General features: G+C 39.9%; 1 protein-coding gene across 4 annotated transcripts in view; it reads left to right on the top strand.

The window, feature by feature from the left end:
* Positions 1 to 6557: 6557 nt before the first annotated feature.
* The window catches only part of LOC106945640 (KH domain-containing, RNA-binding, signal transduction-associated protein 1-like), a 32585-nt gene continuing 20770 nt past the window's right edge, over positions 6558 to 18372 (top strand). For 2 of the 4 annotated variants that reach the window (XR_001424602.1, XR_001424603.1), the window contains exons 1-5: positions 6558 to 6930; positions 10649 to 10770; positions 12676 to 12792; positions 13096 to 13242; positions 17363 to 17496. Coding sequence is in view for 2 of the 4 variants with exons in the window: in XM_015029466.1 (XP_014884952.1) it covers positions 6837 to 6930; positions 10649 to 10770; positions 12676 to 12792; positions 13096 to 13242; positions 17363 to 17496 (614 nt within the window). In the remaining 2 variants the exon portion in view is untranslated. The remainder of the gene's footprint in view (positions 6931 to 10648; positions 10771 to 12675; positions 12793 to 13095; positions 13243 to 17362; positions 17497 to 18372) is intronic. The other 2 variants (XM_015029466.1, XM_015029468.1) reach the window with 2 other exon arrangements.

Genomic DNA, 18372 nt, shown 5'->3' with positions numbered 1-18372 from the left:
CCGGGAACATGTTACCATGAACTGACTGGAAACCAGTTACCAGGAACCGACCAGGTACCAGGAACCGGTTACCAGGAACAGTCTTCATTTAATGTATGTTACCAGAGGGAAAGGTAATGAAGCAGGAGTGGATGAGACGGGTGGGGAGGGGGGTCGTAGGTAGGGTTTCCTCCCATCCACCCCCAAGTTTGCTTTCACGTTCAGTCTGATGAAGTGAAAAGCTAAAGTTTGTCATTTTCACACACACACTTACAATGCCGAGGTCTGCTTTTGATCTCAAATCTTTGGCTCTGAAGAGCATGCTGGTTTTGCTTATTGTGCATATGAGCACGTGTTTAATGACACACACACAGATGCTCATGTATGCGTGTGTTTGGACGTGCGCGCGCCGTCCCTCGATCAAAGGCGACCCTGAAAACCAGCTCAAAGGCGGGTTTTCTTCTCCCCTCTTTTACCCCCATCCAGTTTACCTTTAAAGAACAGAGGCTTTGAAGAAACTGTGAAGAGAAGCAGATCATTTCCGATCATTAAAAAGTGAATTTTGAATGAATGATAACTTTATTCAGCTAAGTGGCCTTAAAGGTAGGCATCAGGTGAACGGGACTAGGTAGAAAAAAAGAAAAAAAAAAAAAAACCTTCTCGGCTGTCGATTTTTTTTCTCTCCCTTGAAGCTTTGAAAGCAAAGAAAGGCCAACGGTCTCAATCGGCAGAGAGCCTTTGAAGGTCTAAATGCGTTTCGGGTTATTAGAAGGCAAAAGGCGAACGCTAAATCCTGCTTTGGTTTGGGAGATTATTTCGAGTATTTGTGCTATCTGCGCGCCGTTCGGCTGGAAAGCGACAGGAGGGACAAGAGACGGACAAACGAAAAGGGCTGTTAGCTGAGCTTGATGTTGCCGTATCACAGAGGCAGCAGAGGAGATGAGCTCTGACTGTGACGGACCACCTGTTGCAGAGGACAGACAGAAGAGAAAGACAAAAGAGAAGCCAGAACTTTGGTTGCTTGATTTAGAAGTGTGGGTTGGAGACTGAACGTGCACAAAAGGAAAGGAAAGAAAAGAAATGGAAATGATGCTGCGACTCTCCGAGATAGGATATTTTCACACCTGATAGTCCGGTAGACTCTGTTCGATTCCGGACTAAAATTGCAACATTTGTTACATTTTTAGCTCCCGTGTCAAACGGCCAAACCTGCTCCCCTCCTCACCTGTTGGGGGCAGTGTACCAAAAAAAAAGAAAAAAAAAAAGAAAAAAAGAAAACTGAAGGAAGCAACACAAAAAACCTCCAAAGTAGACACTGAGCGCACCTTCCTTCTTCATGAAATGTAAACAAAAATGGAGTGGCGTCAGATTTTACCGGATGTAGGATTTCTCTTTTGTCTTTGGGAAAAGACTACGAGCCGATTCTTCCGCTAGCGCCAGTCTCTAGTGTTTGTTTCGGTTGTATTTACCCAGAATGCCTAATAGTTCGCTTCCTGCTTGTGGAGCAGTTTCCAGTCCGTTAGGCATCCTCCTCTCATATGTTCAAACCGCACCAGAACTCACATCAGCCGAACCGGGACCTAGATTTTTAGGAGGAGTTCCATTGCGCATTCACACCTTAGCAAACAAACCAGACGGTTTAGACGAGTCAAGTAGACTTTTTAGGCAACCAAACTAGACTAGTGTGAAACCGGAAACTGTTGATGAAAGCACCGACAGTTTCCTAGTTTTCTTTAGATTGGAATTTCTGCCTTCACTTGCATTATTACGAAGTCTTGCTTTCTAAAAATGCCAAAGTATTTCAGGGCAAATCCGACTTCTGAACTGTAGTTTTACGATCTGGTTAAGTCAGGTAAGAATGCATTAAATATTGGAGCTTTTCATTCCCAAAGTGTTTATCTAAAAAGTATGGATTATACAGAGAGGGTACTTCACACACAGTTTAAGTCAAATACTATTACCCTTCCTTTCAGAAGATGAAGTTGATAGGGTTTTTTTTTTTAAATTCCAGAATATATGCAGTTTTAATGTAATGCTTCTCAATTATAAATAAGGTTTGAGATTGATTTTTTTCCCCCCACAGGCTCAAGGGATTTGTTGCTTCCAAGTGAATAATTATATTGGATCTTTCATACTCTCTTTTGTATTTTAGCAGAATCTGCACAGACTGGGGCTGTAATTGAGTCTCTGTCTCAGTAGAGGGGATTGGCCCTACGATATTGTCCATTTGTAACTTTTTATGTTTCTCATTTACATAAATGTAACAAATTATGGCAAAAGGGGAGCACTTTTTGAAGGTAATAGGGATTGAAAACAAAATAGTGTAATCTTACCTGTCGTTCTTTCTAGACCTTTAATTTAGCAATGAGGTAAAGTAATTTTTTAACTGCCGAGTCAGTTTTTGTGTCTTTCTACTTTTGCGGAACCGAGTCTTCTCACAGACGGTCAATATAATGATCATCCAAAAGGACAAGAAGTGAAGAGGTCTGTGAAGCGCTGAGGCAGGCGTTGGGAGAACAGGAGAGGTGTGGGTGACCAAGGAGGAGGAGGGAGTGCTGGTCAAGACCTAAGCAGGTGTGACAGTTCTGAAAGCTTTCAAGGGGAATAAAAGGTTTTCCTGGTCTTGTAGCGATGCTAAACTGAGCGTGACCCTCAGACAGAGCCCAGCCACCCTCTCCTGCTCGTTTTCTCTCGCCCTCTTGCCTAAACCTCTCCGGCAAAGGAAAAGCCTCTGCTGACACAGTGCAGAAAAGAAGATTTAAGCTTACAAATTCCTGTTTTCCTTCTATTTGTCCCACCACTGGTTCCACTTTATCTCTATTTCCAGGCTGCCGTTGACTGAGGGAAATATACTGCAGGAGATAAAAGCCTTCTCTTTAAAGTTGACTATCATGAAAGGTGTCATTGTTTCCTCTTGGTTTACGTTCTGCCAATATATTTTCGGGAGAGCCAAGCAAAGTCCCTGTCTGCTGATCTATTGACTGTCGGCTTCCCAAACGTGTTGGTGTCAAATTGAAAAGACTGTAATACTTTGTGCAAACATTCCTTTGCTTGTCTTATAGTGTTTCAACCCTTAACATCTCAATCTCAATGTCAGACTAAAACGAAATTTTTAGTTTGGTGATATTCAGACTTTTTCTCTAGTGCCACTGCGAGACGTTGTACACGGTTTGCACAACAAACATGGAGATGTTCACTGGATCAGCTAGCTGTAGATGAAATCAGACATATCAAACAGTTTGACACAAAATATTCACCATCAGTGGAAAAACATATAAATTATTGGTTGAATTGAAATTAATTGTTGGTGCTCTTATTATAAGGGTAAGATAATTGGGGGGAAAAACATACACATTACTCTTTTAGTGTGGCCAAAAAACAAGAGAACTGCCTCAACTTATTTGGCACTGCACTTGTTACGCAACACTGACAATGAAGATTTAAGTGAAGAGTAAATGTCCACAGAGAAATATAACTTTTTTTCTCCAATAAGTTCTTGGTTGTACTGCTGATAGGCAGGCCTTACTGACATGTAATGCAGTTTGCTTGGACAGGAAAGCTGGATTTGTTAGCTTCAAGACTTAGAACCGACCTGCAGTGGCAGCTGACATTCTTCCGTCAACATTACAAAGTGGTGGTTTGGTTGCCACATGTCCAGATGTTGTGGCACAAATGAACAACTATACTACTCACTGTCTGTGGAGATAGAAAAGAGACTGGTAGATGGACATTATTGCTGACCAAGACATTGTACGGAATACTGATTATTCCCTCTGTCGCAGCACCTGTTACATTAAGTACTGTTCGATGTTCTTCCATCTTAAACAAGACTACTTTATCCTCTGAATATTGTATATTTTGTGTAGCACAGTTTTAAGTAGTGTTGCTTTGAATCCTTGCCAGAGCCTTCTTGAAAATAGTTTACATGATCTCCTTGCACTTTCATGGGAGGGTCATCTCCAGATACTCTGGCTTAATTCTACCCCCCCCCCCCCCAAAAAAAAAAATCTATGTTAGGTTACATGATCTCTTTGAACTTCCCTCTGTGTGTGTGCATGGCATTTTTTGTTTCTTTTGCCATATGAATTACTGACGACCTGCCCAGTGAGTGGGTACGCCTCTCATCCACCTGCCAGTGCAAAAAAGACCCCCTCCCCCAAGCCTGTTAATTGACTTTAAGTCCTCTACTTTTGCAGTTTGTGAAAACTGGCAGTCACAAATGCCATATGAAGCCATTAAGATTTTATTATTTGTACTTCAGAGGGAGTTTCGTACTCCCTTGATGCTCCAAATGCTGCTCTAATGAGGGGCGAGCTCTATAGGCACGTTGAGTTCTTGCCTTTTTCTTGGAATCTATGGGGCTTGAGGAATGGTAATAAAGATCTGGAGTGGAGGCGGCTGCCTACAAATGGAACCCCAGTGGTTACCTCCCTCCATCTGCCCCTGTTTACCCCAGACTGTGAACCTGTATGTTGGGGGACAGCAAAGATCCACACAGGCAGAAGGCAAAAGTGCAAGCTATTGGGTCGGAACCTTTGCACCTGCCAAGAGAAGTAAGTCTTCGTTTTATGAGCCAATTGAAATTCAGCTCACAGGCAATTCGTTCTGTCAATGACAAGAGGAGCTAGAACAACCTTGCAACCCCCCCAACACTAATAACATAGTAATGGTCAGAGATAGATCAAGCTGAGCACTGATGGTTAGAGTAGGTCTTCGCTCTCCTGTAAGTGTTTATTGCAGACAATTTTTGCCTTCATTTGTTTCGAGCAGATGCACGCCCTGGTACACCTGCGGTCGATTGTAATAGTTTTCACTCTGGCAGCAGACTGACAAATGACCTGCAGGCTCTCTGCTGTTTGTTCAAGGAGCAACCATCTGCACTTAATGCATGCCCCTGCTTATACCAGATGCCCAACATGGAGGGAAGACCTTCTCTTGCTTTGTATGCACAGGCCAGCTCCAACCTCTGACCTGGTGTGCTTCACTGAACAGGAAGGCAGGTTCATTACAGGTGCCTGAGTGGAAGAAATCAATCCTTGAAATGCTTCTCCTAGTAATTCTTCTCACAAAGCTCTTCGCTCACAGGTAAGCATTTTTTAATCAATACTGTGAGAGGAAAGGAAAATGGATGATTAGGTTAAGAAAAGGACTGTCTCTGCTTATGGGGAGAACCTTCGGTTGCATCCTTTTTGTTTGTCGTGCTCACTGACGACCACTAAGGGGCAGAAGAGAGCCTCAGTCAAAAGTGCTGCACAATCCTTATATCCTGTTATCTGGAGTTAAACTCAGTAATCGATAGAGTGTTTGTCATCATATGACATGTTTTTCACACTTCTTTAATTCTATAAAGGCCACATACAACAATACATACGCTTCAATGAATATGAAAATCAATTTCAACTAATCAGACTAGAAAATATTTTTCTTGCAATGATATTTTCAAATTTTATTTATGGAACACAAATATCAATAAAGATACTAATAAAAAACTACTTTTTGAGCTATACTTCGTTGATGTGTTGATTCACAATGTTTTATTGTGCTATGGGACATATACTGAAAACGGCTCATTGTGAAAACAAAATAGGACAAAGGTAAAAATTATGATGAAACATACACTCTCTTTTAAAGATTCATTTCCAAAAAATGTTCAACACTTAAAACACATATGACAAAATACAAGCTTTGAATAGTTAGCTTTTTTGTATATGGTTGTATCATATTTCACATAAAATGTACATTAAAGCATAACCGTTTTATGTCAGAACACATTTTGTTATCTGGAAGAGCTTGTATCAGATTTGAAGTGATACCAGGATGAAAATCTAGGTTAAAAACTAAGAGAGTTACACTATTATAAAGCAAACAATGTAAACATTTGTGGGGGTTAGAAACGCATATGCAAATGAGTAAGCTGATTTTGGGAATATAATTCTTAAAACGCAATTAGGTTGTTTGAAAAACAACAACAAAGAAATGTTACACATGTTTTTTGCTGTGCCAACGTTTGGAAGTTTTACCAAAGCAAAATACCTAAATAGAATTGCAAAAATTGTAATTTGGTTTTTGGTGTGACATTTGTTTCCTTAAGTCAGATCAATCATATCTGAAGCTAATGAAGGTGCCAATCTATTTAAAAGGTAGGCGCTTCCCTGTAGAATAATAAAAATATTCCTTACCCCTACATGCTGATACACAACTTTTTAATTATATGCCACAGAACGACTGTAGTCCTTTACAGTCACTATAGCCAATATTATTAACCAGTGAATGAGTCTGCTTATTTTTCTATAAAGCATTTTGAATAACTCAGTGAAAAGTGTTACACAGATAATCTTCCCCGCCTCCATGATTGTGGCCACCCGCACAAAACTTTATGGAGGCGCCCCTATTGGCCACTTCTATATGAAGGATTATTATACAACTTTTCATGATTCATTTTTCTCTGAATCAAGTGTTTGTAGATTTTACCACCTTAAGAGCACCCTGGACAGTTTTCATATTTAACTTTCTTGTAATCCAGTGACCGCGCGGTAGGCGGTGTCAGACCAGAGAACCACGTCCCTGTGAGCTCACTTCCGCTTTTTGGAGTCGTATACCCTTCACTGCTTTTGTTCTCCCATTTCCAACGAGTCCGCGCTTCCGAGAAGAGGTTGGTCAGCCTGCGAAGGGAACCAATACGAGGCAAAGCGCGGAGCCGTCCGACTGTAAGCCACATGCGAAGCCCCGTCCACTCTTGGGATACTCGGCACGCCATAGCAACATAAACGGACTACTTTTTTGTCTTCTTGTTGGAGTTTTCCCACGCTTTTTCATCTTCCACCATCCATACCGACTGCTTCTGCGAACTCAACAAGATGGAGAACGACGATAAATATCTTCCCGAACTGCTGGCGGAGAAGGACAGCTTGGACTCGTCATTTACACACGCCATGAAACTTTTAAGCGCAGGTAGACAACTACTAAATTGTGTTTTTTGTGTTTTATCGTGTGCTTTGACTGGCAGCGCGAGGGAGCAGAGGGACACAGTTGTACTCTAGTAGCGCAGTGTGCTTTGGCACAAGACCTAGAATGCCCCCCAAAAACTGCAGCGCTAACGCGGAGGGCTCCTGTAGCTCTGTGAAGATAAATGGCGGTTAATGACTTATGACTCAAACAGAAAATAGCCTAAACCTCGGGCAGCGTCGCACACTTCCACGTAGTCAGCTGAAGGATTTCCGTTTCCCCCTCGCGCAGCTGCGACATGTAGTCACAGATGTCGGTCACACAGTGGAGGCTCGTGCTGACTTTAAACTTGCAAACTTTAATGGCTCCCGGACAAACCGTCCTTTGTCTTCGTCGTTGTGTTTCTGTTGGTTTCACTACGTGTCTGCCAGCTTTGTTGAACAGCAGTGTACAGATATAAGTCAAGTAAGCAGGACACCGCTAACCCCAACATCTGAAAGCCGAGATTCGGCCCTCTATTAACGGTGTAAATGAGCTCGAGGTCCCGGTGTGAGCTGCCGTTCTGTACGGAGACGGCAGCCATGGCGGATCTGGGACTGCTGTTCTCATTCCTGCGTTGGGGAAACACCCTCTCTGCCCATTTTAGTTCTTCACTTTGGTCTCCATGTAACTTCATTTTGTTGTGCTATTTTAAAATATATCTATTTTTTAATGTTTGAACTTTTGTCCAAGTGAAGAGAATGAACTCTTAATACCCTAACATAACGTAGTACATTGAAATTATTATATAACACGATGAAAGTTCTACAGGTTCATAGCAGCGACACTGTTAAAAATAAAAATAATTTTAATAGAGATGGACTGGTCAAATTTTCTATTAATTGTATCACGCAAACTTTGACACTGAATGTTTTTATTTTTTTTGCAACTTCTTTGATAGAGGCAGTTTGAATCAAATAAAAAATATCTTCCATAAATCCATATCCATTCCCCATTATGTTTCTTTGTACTACTTTTGTTTTCCACCTTACTTTTTTGGGTGCCAAATTGATCTGTGCCAGATGGAATATTTGGTTCATATTTTCTCTAATTTACTTGTAGTTAAATTTAAGTAAATGTGATTGCATATAAATGTGAGCGTTGTTTTGCTAAGGGCTATTTTCTGTCTATCAGTTGTTAGGATTTCAAGCCAAGTTTCAGTCAGCCCAAACATGGAGAGGAACTAAATGAAAAGATTGTAAGAAAGTCTTTAGATAACATACAAACAAGCACTTATCTCTTATGATTTGTTAAAGTAGTTATTGCAAAGTGAACTAATAAGGAATTATTTCACTACACAGGCACAAGGTGGTTTGTGGGAATGAAGGGGTGAATGGTCCTGTTACAGAACCTCACTTATTTTTACTAAACATCACTTAAATATGCTTATTACTGATGGTTTTACAAGTGACCATAAAAGTGGTAGGACACAGGAAAAATGATAAGGAAGAAGTTTTGAATCTGTCAGAAATATAAGAAATAATGGGATTATCCATACTGTATTCAAGTGAATATCCCAAAGATATCAATATCAATAAATCAAAGACGTTTATTAAAGTACATTCTGTTAATTAAGGAATCTTGAGACAGAAATCTGGGTCTGATGTTTGATAAGTCTGGGAAAACGTAAAATCTTGAACCCTAAATATTTAAAGTGGTCTTTAAATATTTGACCCAATGATGGAACAATTGGCTGATTCCAACTGATAATTAGCGTCTCTTCAGGAAATACAATATTTGTCAGTATTGCAGTATTTGGCAGATTTCACTTTTAGACGTCAATGGCCAGTTAACTGGTGCACTGCAACTTTTTTTTTACTTTTCAACTTTTAGCGTTTCTGTCCGATCACGTTCTTTAAAACAGCCTGGACTGCCCATTCCAGTTTTGGCAGATAGCGATTCTTTTTGTCTGAAAAGTCGTTAAATATAGGTACAAAATTGCTAAGTTGGCAACAGCGGGATGGGCATAGATGGGACATGATTTAGATGGGACACCTTTGTCCAACGACACTAGGGAGGAAAAATATCCAGCCTTCTTGTCTGTACTGGGAAAAGTGGCACCAATGGGTGCCAGGCATTGGATGGGGTTTTGAGAAACTTTTTGTTCTTGCTGTGTTGCAGGTAATTCTGTCACAACAAGCATGAAGTCAATTAAGGGAATGATGAATTAGAATGAGTTAAATCTTTCCATTTGAACAACAGTCGTTAGAGAGATGCTCCCCTGTAATATTGTTGAAAAGACTTTTGACAGTTTGCACTACCTGCCACGTTTTGTCTGAGCTAAGAATTATTCTTTAAAATGCAATTTTGGTTACAGAGACTTCATAATCCATTTTAATTAATGATTTTTTAATGTTGGATTTCTAAAATTATTTAGTTAAAGTATTATATGATCTAAGTTTTTTGATCCTTGTATAGATGGACATATTGCATTGGTTTATTTTTTAGCAAAAGTTGTTTTGGTGACGGGACTAGTTGCAGGAAAGAGGGTCAAGAAAGGAAAGTAAGCAAGTTGAGATTTTTTTTTTTATTAAGTCTTACTTTTTAAAGATTTACTTTATTTCCTTTAAAACTGGGATGAGGGATCCATAAACTATTTAAGCATCTTTAAGTGTTTGTTTTTAATTCTTTCACTATGCCAGCAGACCAAAAGCCATTGTCAGAGAAAAGTACAATTTCTCTACATTAAGAGTCTGTAAAAATACTCTAATGTTGCTTACCAACAGCTAAGATGATGAAATTGTCTATAACATCTACAATATGAATTTGTGCAAGGACTGCTTGGGTGCAATATCTTGTTGGCGGAATTTAAGTCAGTAATGCATAGAAATACGTGTTATATGACTTGGAAGAACTTTCACCGTCTTTCATGTAAACATCCTAATGCACCATAACAACATCAAAAGACGGAGTGGACGTTCACCTAGTTGTAGAACTCCAAATTATTTGTGGAAAATTTCCCTATTAGTAGATTTTTCTCTACAACATTCAAAAGAAAAATGCTTTTGGGACCTGAAATACCCAGTCAATGCTGCTTGACACGCTATTGGCTGGTGTTTGCGAAGAAGCCAATCCAGGAACGCCATTTACTTATCCTTGTTGCTGATTGGCTGTAGCCCAAAGTGTGGCGATGAAGAAGACTATAGATGTTAGTTTCTGTCATAGTGCTAAGACTTTTTCCACTGTGCTTATTAATGCATATTAAGTTCTATTCAGGGCTTGAACTATTAAAATAATCAGTTATTAGTTTTTAAAGGGTGTCTGAAGTATTTGTTGATTTTAGGTATTTGAAAGCAGTTTTGGTCCCTGAACCATGCGAATAGCGGGGCTTCACTGTAATGAGAAAAATGTGTCATGACAACGTTGAACAATAAAATAATGATTGCATGTTTCTTATTCGATAAGCATCACCAAATTAACCTAGGATTTTATTTCTTTATTAAAACAAGGCTGAATATAACAAAATCCCCCAGTAGTGCTATTGCTTTTGAATATATCTTTCATTTCTCACATTTCTAGATGTTAAAAGTAGATTAAAATTTGTAAAACTATCAACTATCTGGTTCAAGTTTGATATTTAAACTGATTTGTTGGTCTTTTATTTCTACATTCATAATTCTCTCTTGATGCAAGATACAAAAGATATGGTTTGGTTGCATAAAAAAAGTTTTCCTCCCCTCTCCAGAAATCGATAGAGTGCAGAAAGGAGAGCCGAAGAAGGAGACGGAGACCTACCTGGACCTTTTCACAACAAAGAACATCAAACTCAAGGAGCGAGTGCTCATACCTGTCAAACAGTACCCAAAGGTGAGACGCTTTGCTCTCGTTTGATCTGCCTCCAAATGATCGTTTACCAGCTGACCACCGTGGCTTTGTACGTTTCAATATCACAAAGCCATGTGTTACTCAGTAGCTTCCCAGTTTGGTGCTGATCTCTGCTTTCTAAACTCCTGACTATAACAGCAAACAACAGATGGACCAAAAGGTTCATTTTGATTCCCTCCATGTTCAGATCTTGCTATTCCTTTAAAGTTGAGCCTTGCATGTGGATTAGTTTGTATCAGTTCAGTGGGTGTGTGTTTAAAGTGTAGCAGTGATTCAGAGTAAGTGGAGGACCCCCCCTCTACAGGTACAGAAATGCCTCAGCAGTTGTGAAATTTTTACTTGTGAAGAAGCCTGTCTCAATAAGCAATTAATCGTTACCCTAAGTTTTTTTCAAGGCAGTTTTGTTCAGGCACCATAATTATAATTATGGTTTTGGTTGTAAGTGGAATTTTTATTTTTTATTTTTAGTTGTGTTTTGACTATTTTAAATGTCTTCTGGTTCCAGTGTTAAGTTCTTTACAAAATTCAAGTTTGTTCATATTTGAGAGGGAAAACTTTCATTTCATATGCCATTAATAACATATTGCATGAAAACAATCTCAATACAACAATATTATCGTTTATTGCAATACTTACTGGGGCAATTTGTCATCCAGCAAAACTTATCGTAAAAGTCCTATTTATGGAAAGTTTTTTTAAATGTAGTTTTGGGCACTAAAAGTAAATATATTTTTTTAACATTGGGTAGAACTAATTTCTTATGTATGCACAAATAAATTTACTGTTGGCCAGAATTGGATGAGAACTCTTCCAGTTATTAGAAGTACTGATGAATGACTTAAAGGTCTCCATTTTGTTGTATTTATAACATGGTTAAATAAGTTCAGTATATATATATATATATATATATATATATATTTTTTTTTTTTTAAGAAAGTGAATGAATAGATGTCTCAATTTTTCAATAGAAATCCAACTGAGCAAGAGCTGATCTTTAAAGGAAGTAACAGGAAGGCTGGACATATTACAGCAAAGCTACTCTTTTTATTTTTGAGCTTTTCAGAGTTAGGCTTTTGGAAATCTGAGATAAGCTCAGTATCTATAGTCTCTAGAAAACAGGCTGATTAAGTAATATATTATGAGATGCTAAAGACATTTGTAAGCTTACAAATGTTTTTTGCTTAAATGAAAAATGTATATTTTTGTACAGCTTTGGTTTCATTTCTGTTCTGACTGTGCTTCATCAAAATTCCCTGGTTTCGGTCTTTATACTCCACTTAGCGATTAATCGACTACTAATTTAGTTGAAGATTATTCAAATAATCGACTCATCACAATTAATCCGATTAATCGTTTGAGCCCTAGAAACATTGTTACTGTCCTTATTTGTTGCATTGGATGTTGGATCAACAAGAGGCCTGAATGTGTGTTATGTGGGAGTGACAGCCGTTTGATCTTCCAGACATGGTTCGATTCGGTACATAATGTACCACCGTTGAAGATGACGGAGCTCATTTGCCAGAACTGCTTCAGAAATCAAAGCAGAGACTGCTCCCTTTCAAAGCTGCTTTTAAAAAAAAATAAAATCTGTTACCTCTAAGCACGGTTGTGGATGACAGCTAATTGTAATCCACGGTCATGACTGGGTTCAGACCCGAGCAGACCAAGATTGCAGCTTTTGATCAGCAGCAGAGTCTGACTCGGTGCATGGATGATAGCAGCTGACAGCGCTCCAGCCCTCAGGGGATCATATTGACTCTGTCCGCAGTGTGTGTGTTTTAGCAGAGAGCCCCCTGACAGTGATTGCTCCCTCAATCTCTTGGTATTTAACTGGGGCCCCACTTTGATTGTCAGACTAATTTTGCTCTTCTTTGTTGCTCTGTTTAGTTCAATTTCGTGGGGAAGATCCTGGGACCCCAGGGCAACACGATCAAGCGTCTGCAGGAGGAGACTGGCGCCAAGATCTCCGTGCTGGGCAAGGGGTCCATGAGAGACAAAGCCAAGGTACGTCACACACTGTCGACGCGGCAACACATCTGGATTTCCCACGAGGAGGAGGCCAGATGTTGCTAACCTGCAGGAAGTCTAAACATAAGGCCGAGGAAAGGAGAACGCCGCACATCTGGTTTAGGATACCCTTCCACTTCGGTGTGATTGTTGGGCTCTGTAAAAGCAGCAATATCACACCCCCTCTCCTGCCCCCGAGGTGGATGAAATGTGATAACGGCTTGCATAATTCATGTAATATTTGAGTAAGGCTGCGCCCCCTCTGGCTCGCTGACACGGCTCTGATGTCGCTCGTCTCAGGAGGAGGAACTGAGGAAAGGCGGCGAGCCCAAGTATGCCCACCTGTCCATGGAGCTGCACGTCTTCATCGAGGTGTTCGCCCCTGTGCCGGACGCTTACCTGCGCATGGCGCACGCCATGGAGGAGGTCAAGAAGTTCCTGTTTCCTGTAAGTTTCTCCCTCCCAAACTACAAGCGTTCCATTATCCGGTCCTCTGACCGCTGACTTTTTATTTTTGTTCCTTGTGAGATTATTATTATTATTATTATTATTATTATTAATAATGATATTATTGTTATTATTTGTGTTTGTTTTTTTCTTGTCTTTTTCCAACTAAACCTCAAATTTGAAATGTATTTTATACCTCTGTAAAGGTCTAAGGGCTCCAGAGCGCTTTACACTACAGTAATACACACATTCCCTGTTGGTGCTGAGCTACATTGTAGCCACATCTGCCCTGTGAGGTTTCCATTCAGTGATTGTGGCACAGTCATTCATGAGGTCTGAATGAGGTCTGAGGCGTTTCTCAGGTTGTGATGACCTGGAATAAAAACTTCACTGTCATTATGTTTAAACAGCTGTTAGTATTCCTACTTGTTTTTAAAATAACATTTTGATCACTAAATCCAATCCTTTGCTTCTGTTACTTTGAACAAGTTAATTTGTGTAACACATTTCATCAACAAGGCAGTTCAAAGTGCTTTACATCATAAAAACATCATGCAGTAACAAAATGACCAATAAATGTTACATTTGGTCAAATGCTATCATCAAAATCAAGAAACTGTACATCAAATATGTTGATTAGTGTTCCTGTTAGTGCTACTCAAAGGCAGCTCTAAACAGGTGGGTTTTAGTCTTGATTTAAAGGAACTCTGTGTTTTGATTGTTTTGCAGTTTTCTGGAAGTTTGTTCCAGATCTGTGGTGCATAGAAGCTGAATGCTGCTTCTCCATGTTTGGTTCTGGTTCTGGGGATGCGCAGCAGAAGCAGAACCAGAAGACCTGAGGGGTCTGGAAGGTTGATACAACAGCAGATCTTTAATGTATTGTGGTGCTAAGCCGTTCAGTGATTTATAAACTAATAGTATTTTGAAGTCTATTCTCTGAGCTACAGGGGCCCAGTGTTGGGACTTTAAGTCTGGGTTGATGTCCTTTATGTTCCTGCTCCATCTAAAGCGAAAACATTAGATTAAACACAATGTCAATGGAGCAAGAGATTCCAGTCGTATCTTGCTGGTTCTTGTTGATGCGTCCAAAAGTCCCAGAATTTGTCTTTGTAAGGAGAGGAAAAGTGTAGTAGCTCAGAAACGTATAGGAGGTGAAGAGGGGGGAAAGCATCTCTTGCCATTTGTGTGGTTTTGACATTAAAGAATTAACCTTTAGATAACCTGTATTAAATAAGCTAGCACTGGTAACCAGCCTGGGCTCATCAATCAACAGGACTGTTTTTTTAAACTGCAGCATATTTAGTAGAAAACAGGCAGAAAAAAAGATCAAGAAGTCAACATGTCTGACCAGATTGAAATGTGATGCATGTGATCGAAGTGATTACATTTTTGAGGTTTTAGAAATTAAGAATCTACTAATGCATGCAAAAATGTTGTGGTTGTAATGTAACCAGATGTGATTAACGCACATTTTCCCCACTCTTTGCCACTATCTCAGTGTCCCTAAGACTCTTAACGAGCTCCAGCATCCTGACCTCCAAGTCATGTATAAGTTATGGGCATCAAGCCAAGTTGGGCTGCAGATAGAATTGCCTTGCAGAGCTTAACTGTGTCACACTTGATAAATAATGGCCTAGCGGTTAATATGCAATTTTTGTTTTTGGACATGATTGTGTTGCAGTTCAATATTTTGGTCAGCTCTAACACTGCTTTTACTGCGTATGGTATTTTTAATCTGCACATCCTTAAAGTCTTAAACTTGTCTAAATTTAAGGTCTTAAAAATTTTGAATTCATAAAAAAAATCCAGTTGGCCTTAAATATTTATGACTGAAATAAACCTATAGGGGATGTTTTGTGGGGACAAATTCACTAATTCAGCCTAACTTATTGTTTTGCAGATAAAATAAGGTAGCTGCTGATGCAGTCACACTAGACTTGTCAAGACTGTGTAGAGATGGTCTTACATTTTGTTGTTGCATGACCATTTAATCTAGAATATTCTATGTAGTTTTTTGTTTTTCTCATGGGGCTTTTCTGGCAGGCAAAAGTTTGACTCTCATGCAAACATCTTGAATGCATCCTGTCACTTGAGGCGGTTGAGGCTACCGCTAACTAGCTGCTAATACATCCTTGCTAGCTAGCAAGCTTTTTTGGCTCCATCATGGGCACAAAGCTGGGTTCTTAGTTTTTGCTATGCTTGATTATAATGCAGCAAGAGTCCCCACAAAACATCCCCTATAGGTTTATTTCAGTCATAAATTTCATTCAAGGTGGCATTAAAAAGGTCTTAAAAGTCTTAAATATGAGTTTCTGAAATCTGCAGGTGTCCTGTTCAATCACAGGCCAGAGAAGGTTGAAGAATGACTGGAGGTTTTTATTTCTATTTTTACAGAATACTGCCCCTCCCCCACCTGCTGCCTCTCTGCACTGCCTGTTCAATAGGCTGGAAGAACAGTGCAATTCTTCAGCTGATGGAGAATATTGTCAGTTGCTATAGATGTAGAAATTAATTCTTTTTTTTTCATAATCAGCAGTAGGAATAATTGCTGATTCTCTAATGGAAATAAAAGCAATTGAATTATATACATTTTCTTTTTATAATATGAAACTGTGGTATTTTTACTCAACATAATCATACAGTGAGAATGCCATATTGGTACCTGCCTCATACCAGTATGGCTGCTCAGTACATTAGTGTTAAATGATTAATTTTTTTCTAAAAGCTACAGATTATAAGGTTTTTTTTTTTTTTTTTTTTTTACTGTATTTTTATTCAGATTCCACCTCATCTTTTCTGATCGCTGGAATCTGAAAGCTGTTTGCATGCAAACCTGATTCGTACAGGGCTTCAGCGCCTTACCAGGGCGACTTGCTGCATTATAGATGGAAAGAGCTCTAGGTGGGAGCCCAGCAAAGACAGGCTGGGGAAAATGGAGTGGGTGTTTACCTTGAGCAAACACAATCCACGGCACAGTCCAGACACGTGAAGCAATCTGCTTCAAAAGGAGGAAGTGGGGCTGCATTCGGCATGTCAGCACGGTGCCCGCATGTCTGTCCATCACTGCACGTTCAACAAAGTCCCTGCCTGATGTCCAACTCAGACACGCACACAGCTGACACCAGCTTTATTGGTTTCTGAGCCACAGTCGAGCCAGGGAGGGTCTGCGTGTCGGGCTCGGCTCTGGATCGCAACAATCCAACGAGGGCGAGTCGGGCCGACGGGGCCCCCACCGTTGTACAAGGCGGCTCTTATTGTGCAGGGTGCCACAACAGACTCATTCTGACGAGAACCAAGATGAATAAGCGAGAGAACTAGTTGCAGCGTTAGTATTGCTGTCATGTAAAGAGCTGTCCCCTGCAGCACCTGTCACAACAATTAAAGCCTGTAATCTGTCGGGCTGTCATGTGGAACAAAGCTGGAGTTTGAGAAACGCTTATAGAAAACGCGAGGCTATGTTGTTGGAGAAAATTTGTCCTTTACTTCCAGTATTTCTGCTCAGGTAATCCAAGGATTTGATGTCCTTCTAGCGTCTGTGCAGCCTCATATTTTACTGCTGTAAATCCCACAGCAGATCACTGCCGCAGTGTTCCTGTCCTCAGCTCTTCATGTCTACAGAGCCGTCTTTAACAAGACTGCATTGGGGTTGATGAATGAACAAGAATTGATTGGGTCACAGAGAGAGAGAGAGGGAAAAAAACAGCAACTCGCATCACTGGATTTGCGCTGCTCAGGCACGCTGCTTCACTAATTCAGCCCAACTTATTGTTTTGCAGATAAAATAAGGTAGCTGCTGATGCAGTCACACTAGACTTGTCAAGGCTGTGTAAAGATGAGATTTACATTTTCTGCATGATGGAATGAAGGGATGGAGTGTGGATGGAAGCTTTCCAGCCCACCCAGCCCACCCCACCTCCCTTAACAGTCTGAGTCACTGGCACAGAGGCTTTTTCCCCCCCACTTGCTCTAAGCTCTTGTATATCCTCTTTTTTTCTCCTTGTTTTGCTTTAAGTCCCCTTCCTCCCCCCCTCCTGATTTTTGCACAGTCACATTCCAACGTGCGGTACTGATGCGTCTAACGGTTTCTTTCTGTGTTTTTCTGCTGTGTGTGTTTTTGCAGGATATGATGGATGATATCTGCCAGGGCCAGTTCATGGAGATGAGCTACCTGAACGGAGGCCAGGAGCACGGAGGCAGAGGCCGAGGGGGCATGCCTGTCAGGGGCCGTGGTGTCCCCCCTGCTGGAGCACACAGGTAGAGGGGCAGACCTGTTTACACACTCATTATAAGGTTCAGGGCATATGTACTGCAGCATTCATCTACTCTCTGTAGCTGTATATCGCAAAGTTATCATGATAAAGTTATGATTATTGGGAATGTCTTATACTGTAATATACTCCATTCACTGTGAAAAAGCTAAAATCCACTGAAATGATAATGTTAGCTTAAATGCTAATTTTACTATAGTGGCTAACAGTAGCACTTTAGCTAGTAGGGATTTGCTCTCTGTATAAAGCTTTAAACAGCTTTATATTGCAAAGGTAACATAAAAAATTGATTATTCTTGTAATATAATCAGTATATACTGTAATACACTCAGCATGAAAAAACCAACATAAAAGCTTTAAATCTAATGTTAGTTTACATTTAAACTAACAAATACTTGCTCCATATGCTTCAAGCAGCTCTATATTGCAAAGATGTCATGGTAAAAATGTTGATTGTTTTGATTGCAATATAAGCTGGTCATGATGCAAAAACATATTTGCTAAAATGCAAAATTTTGGTATAGTGGCTAACAGTAGCAAGTTGACTAATAATGACTTGCTCCATGTATGGTGTTCTAAACAGCATTCTATTGAAAAGTTAAGATTATGATTGTGATTGTAATATACACCAATATAAAAGCTGAAATATTTTAAAAGCTAATGTGAGCTTGTATGCTAATTTTACCTGTGGCTAACAGTAGCAAGTTAGCTACTAGTTCCTTCCTCCACATACAATGCTTTAAAATGCTTAATAATGCAAATTTGATGTGAAGTTATGTAATTTGTGATTTTAATCTGTATCCTGCTACCCTGACATTTAAAAATCAAAACCATGTGAACAATAATGCTACTTAATATATAT

Source organism: Poecilia latipinna, unplaced genomic scaffold (assembly GCF_001443285.1).
Source record: "Poecilia latipinna isolate Pla-1442-1.1 unplaced genomic scaffold, P_latipinna-1.0 Scaffold154, whole genome shotgun sequence".
Taxonomy (NCBI): domain Eukaryota; kingdom Metazoa; phylum Chordata; class Actinopteri; order Cyprinodontiformes; family Poeciliidae; genus Poecilia; species Poecilia latipinna.
Note: the sequence above shows the minus strand (reverse complement) of the source record. Positions and strands in the feature narration are given on the sequence as shown.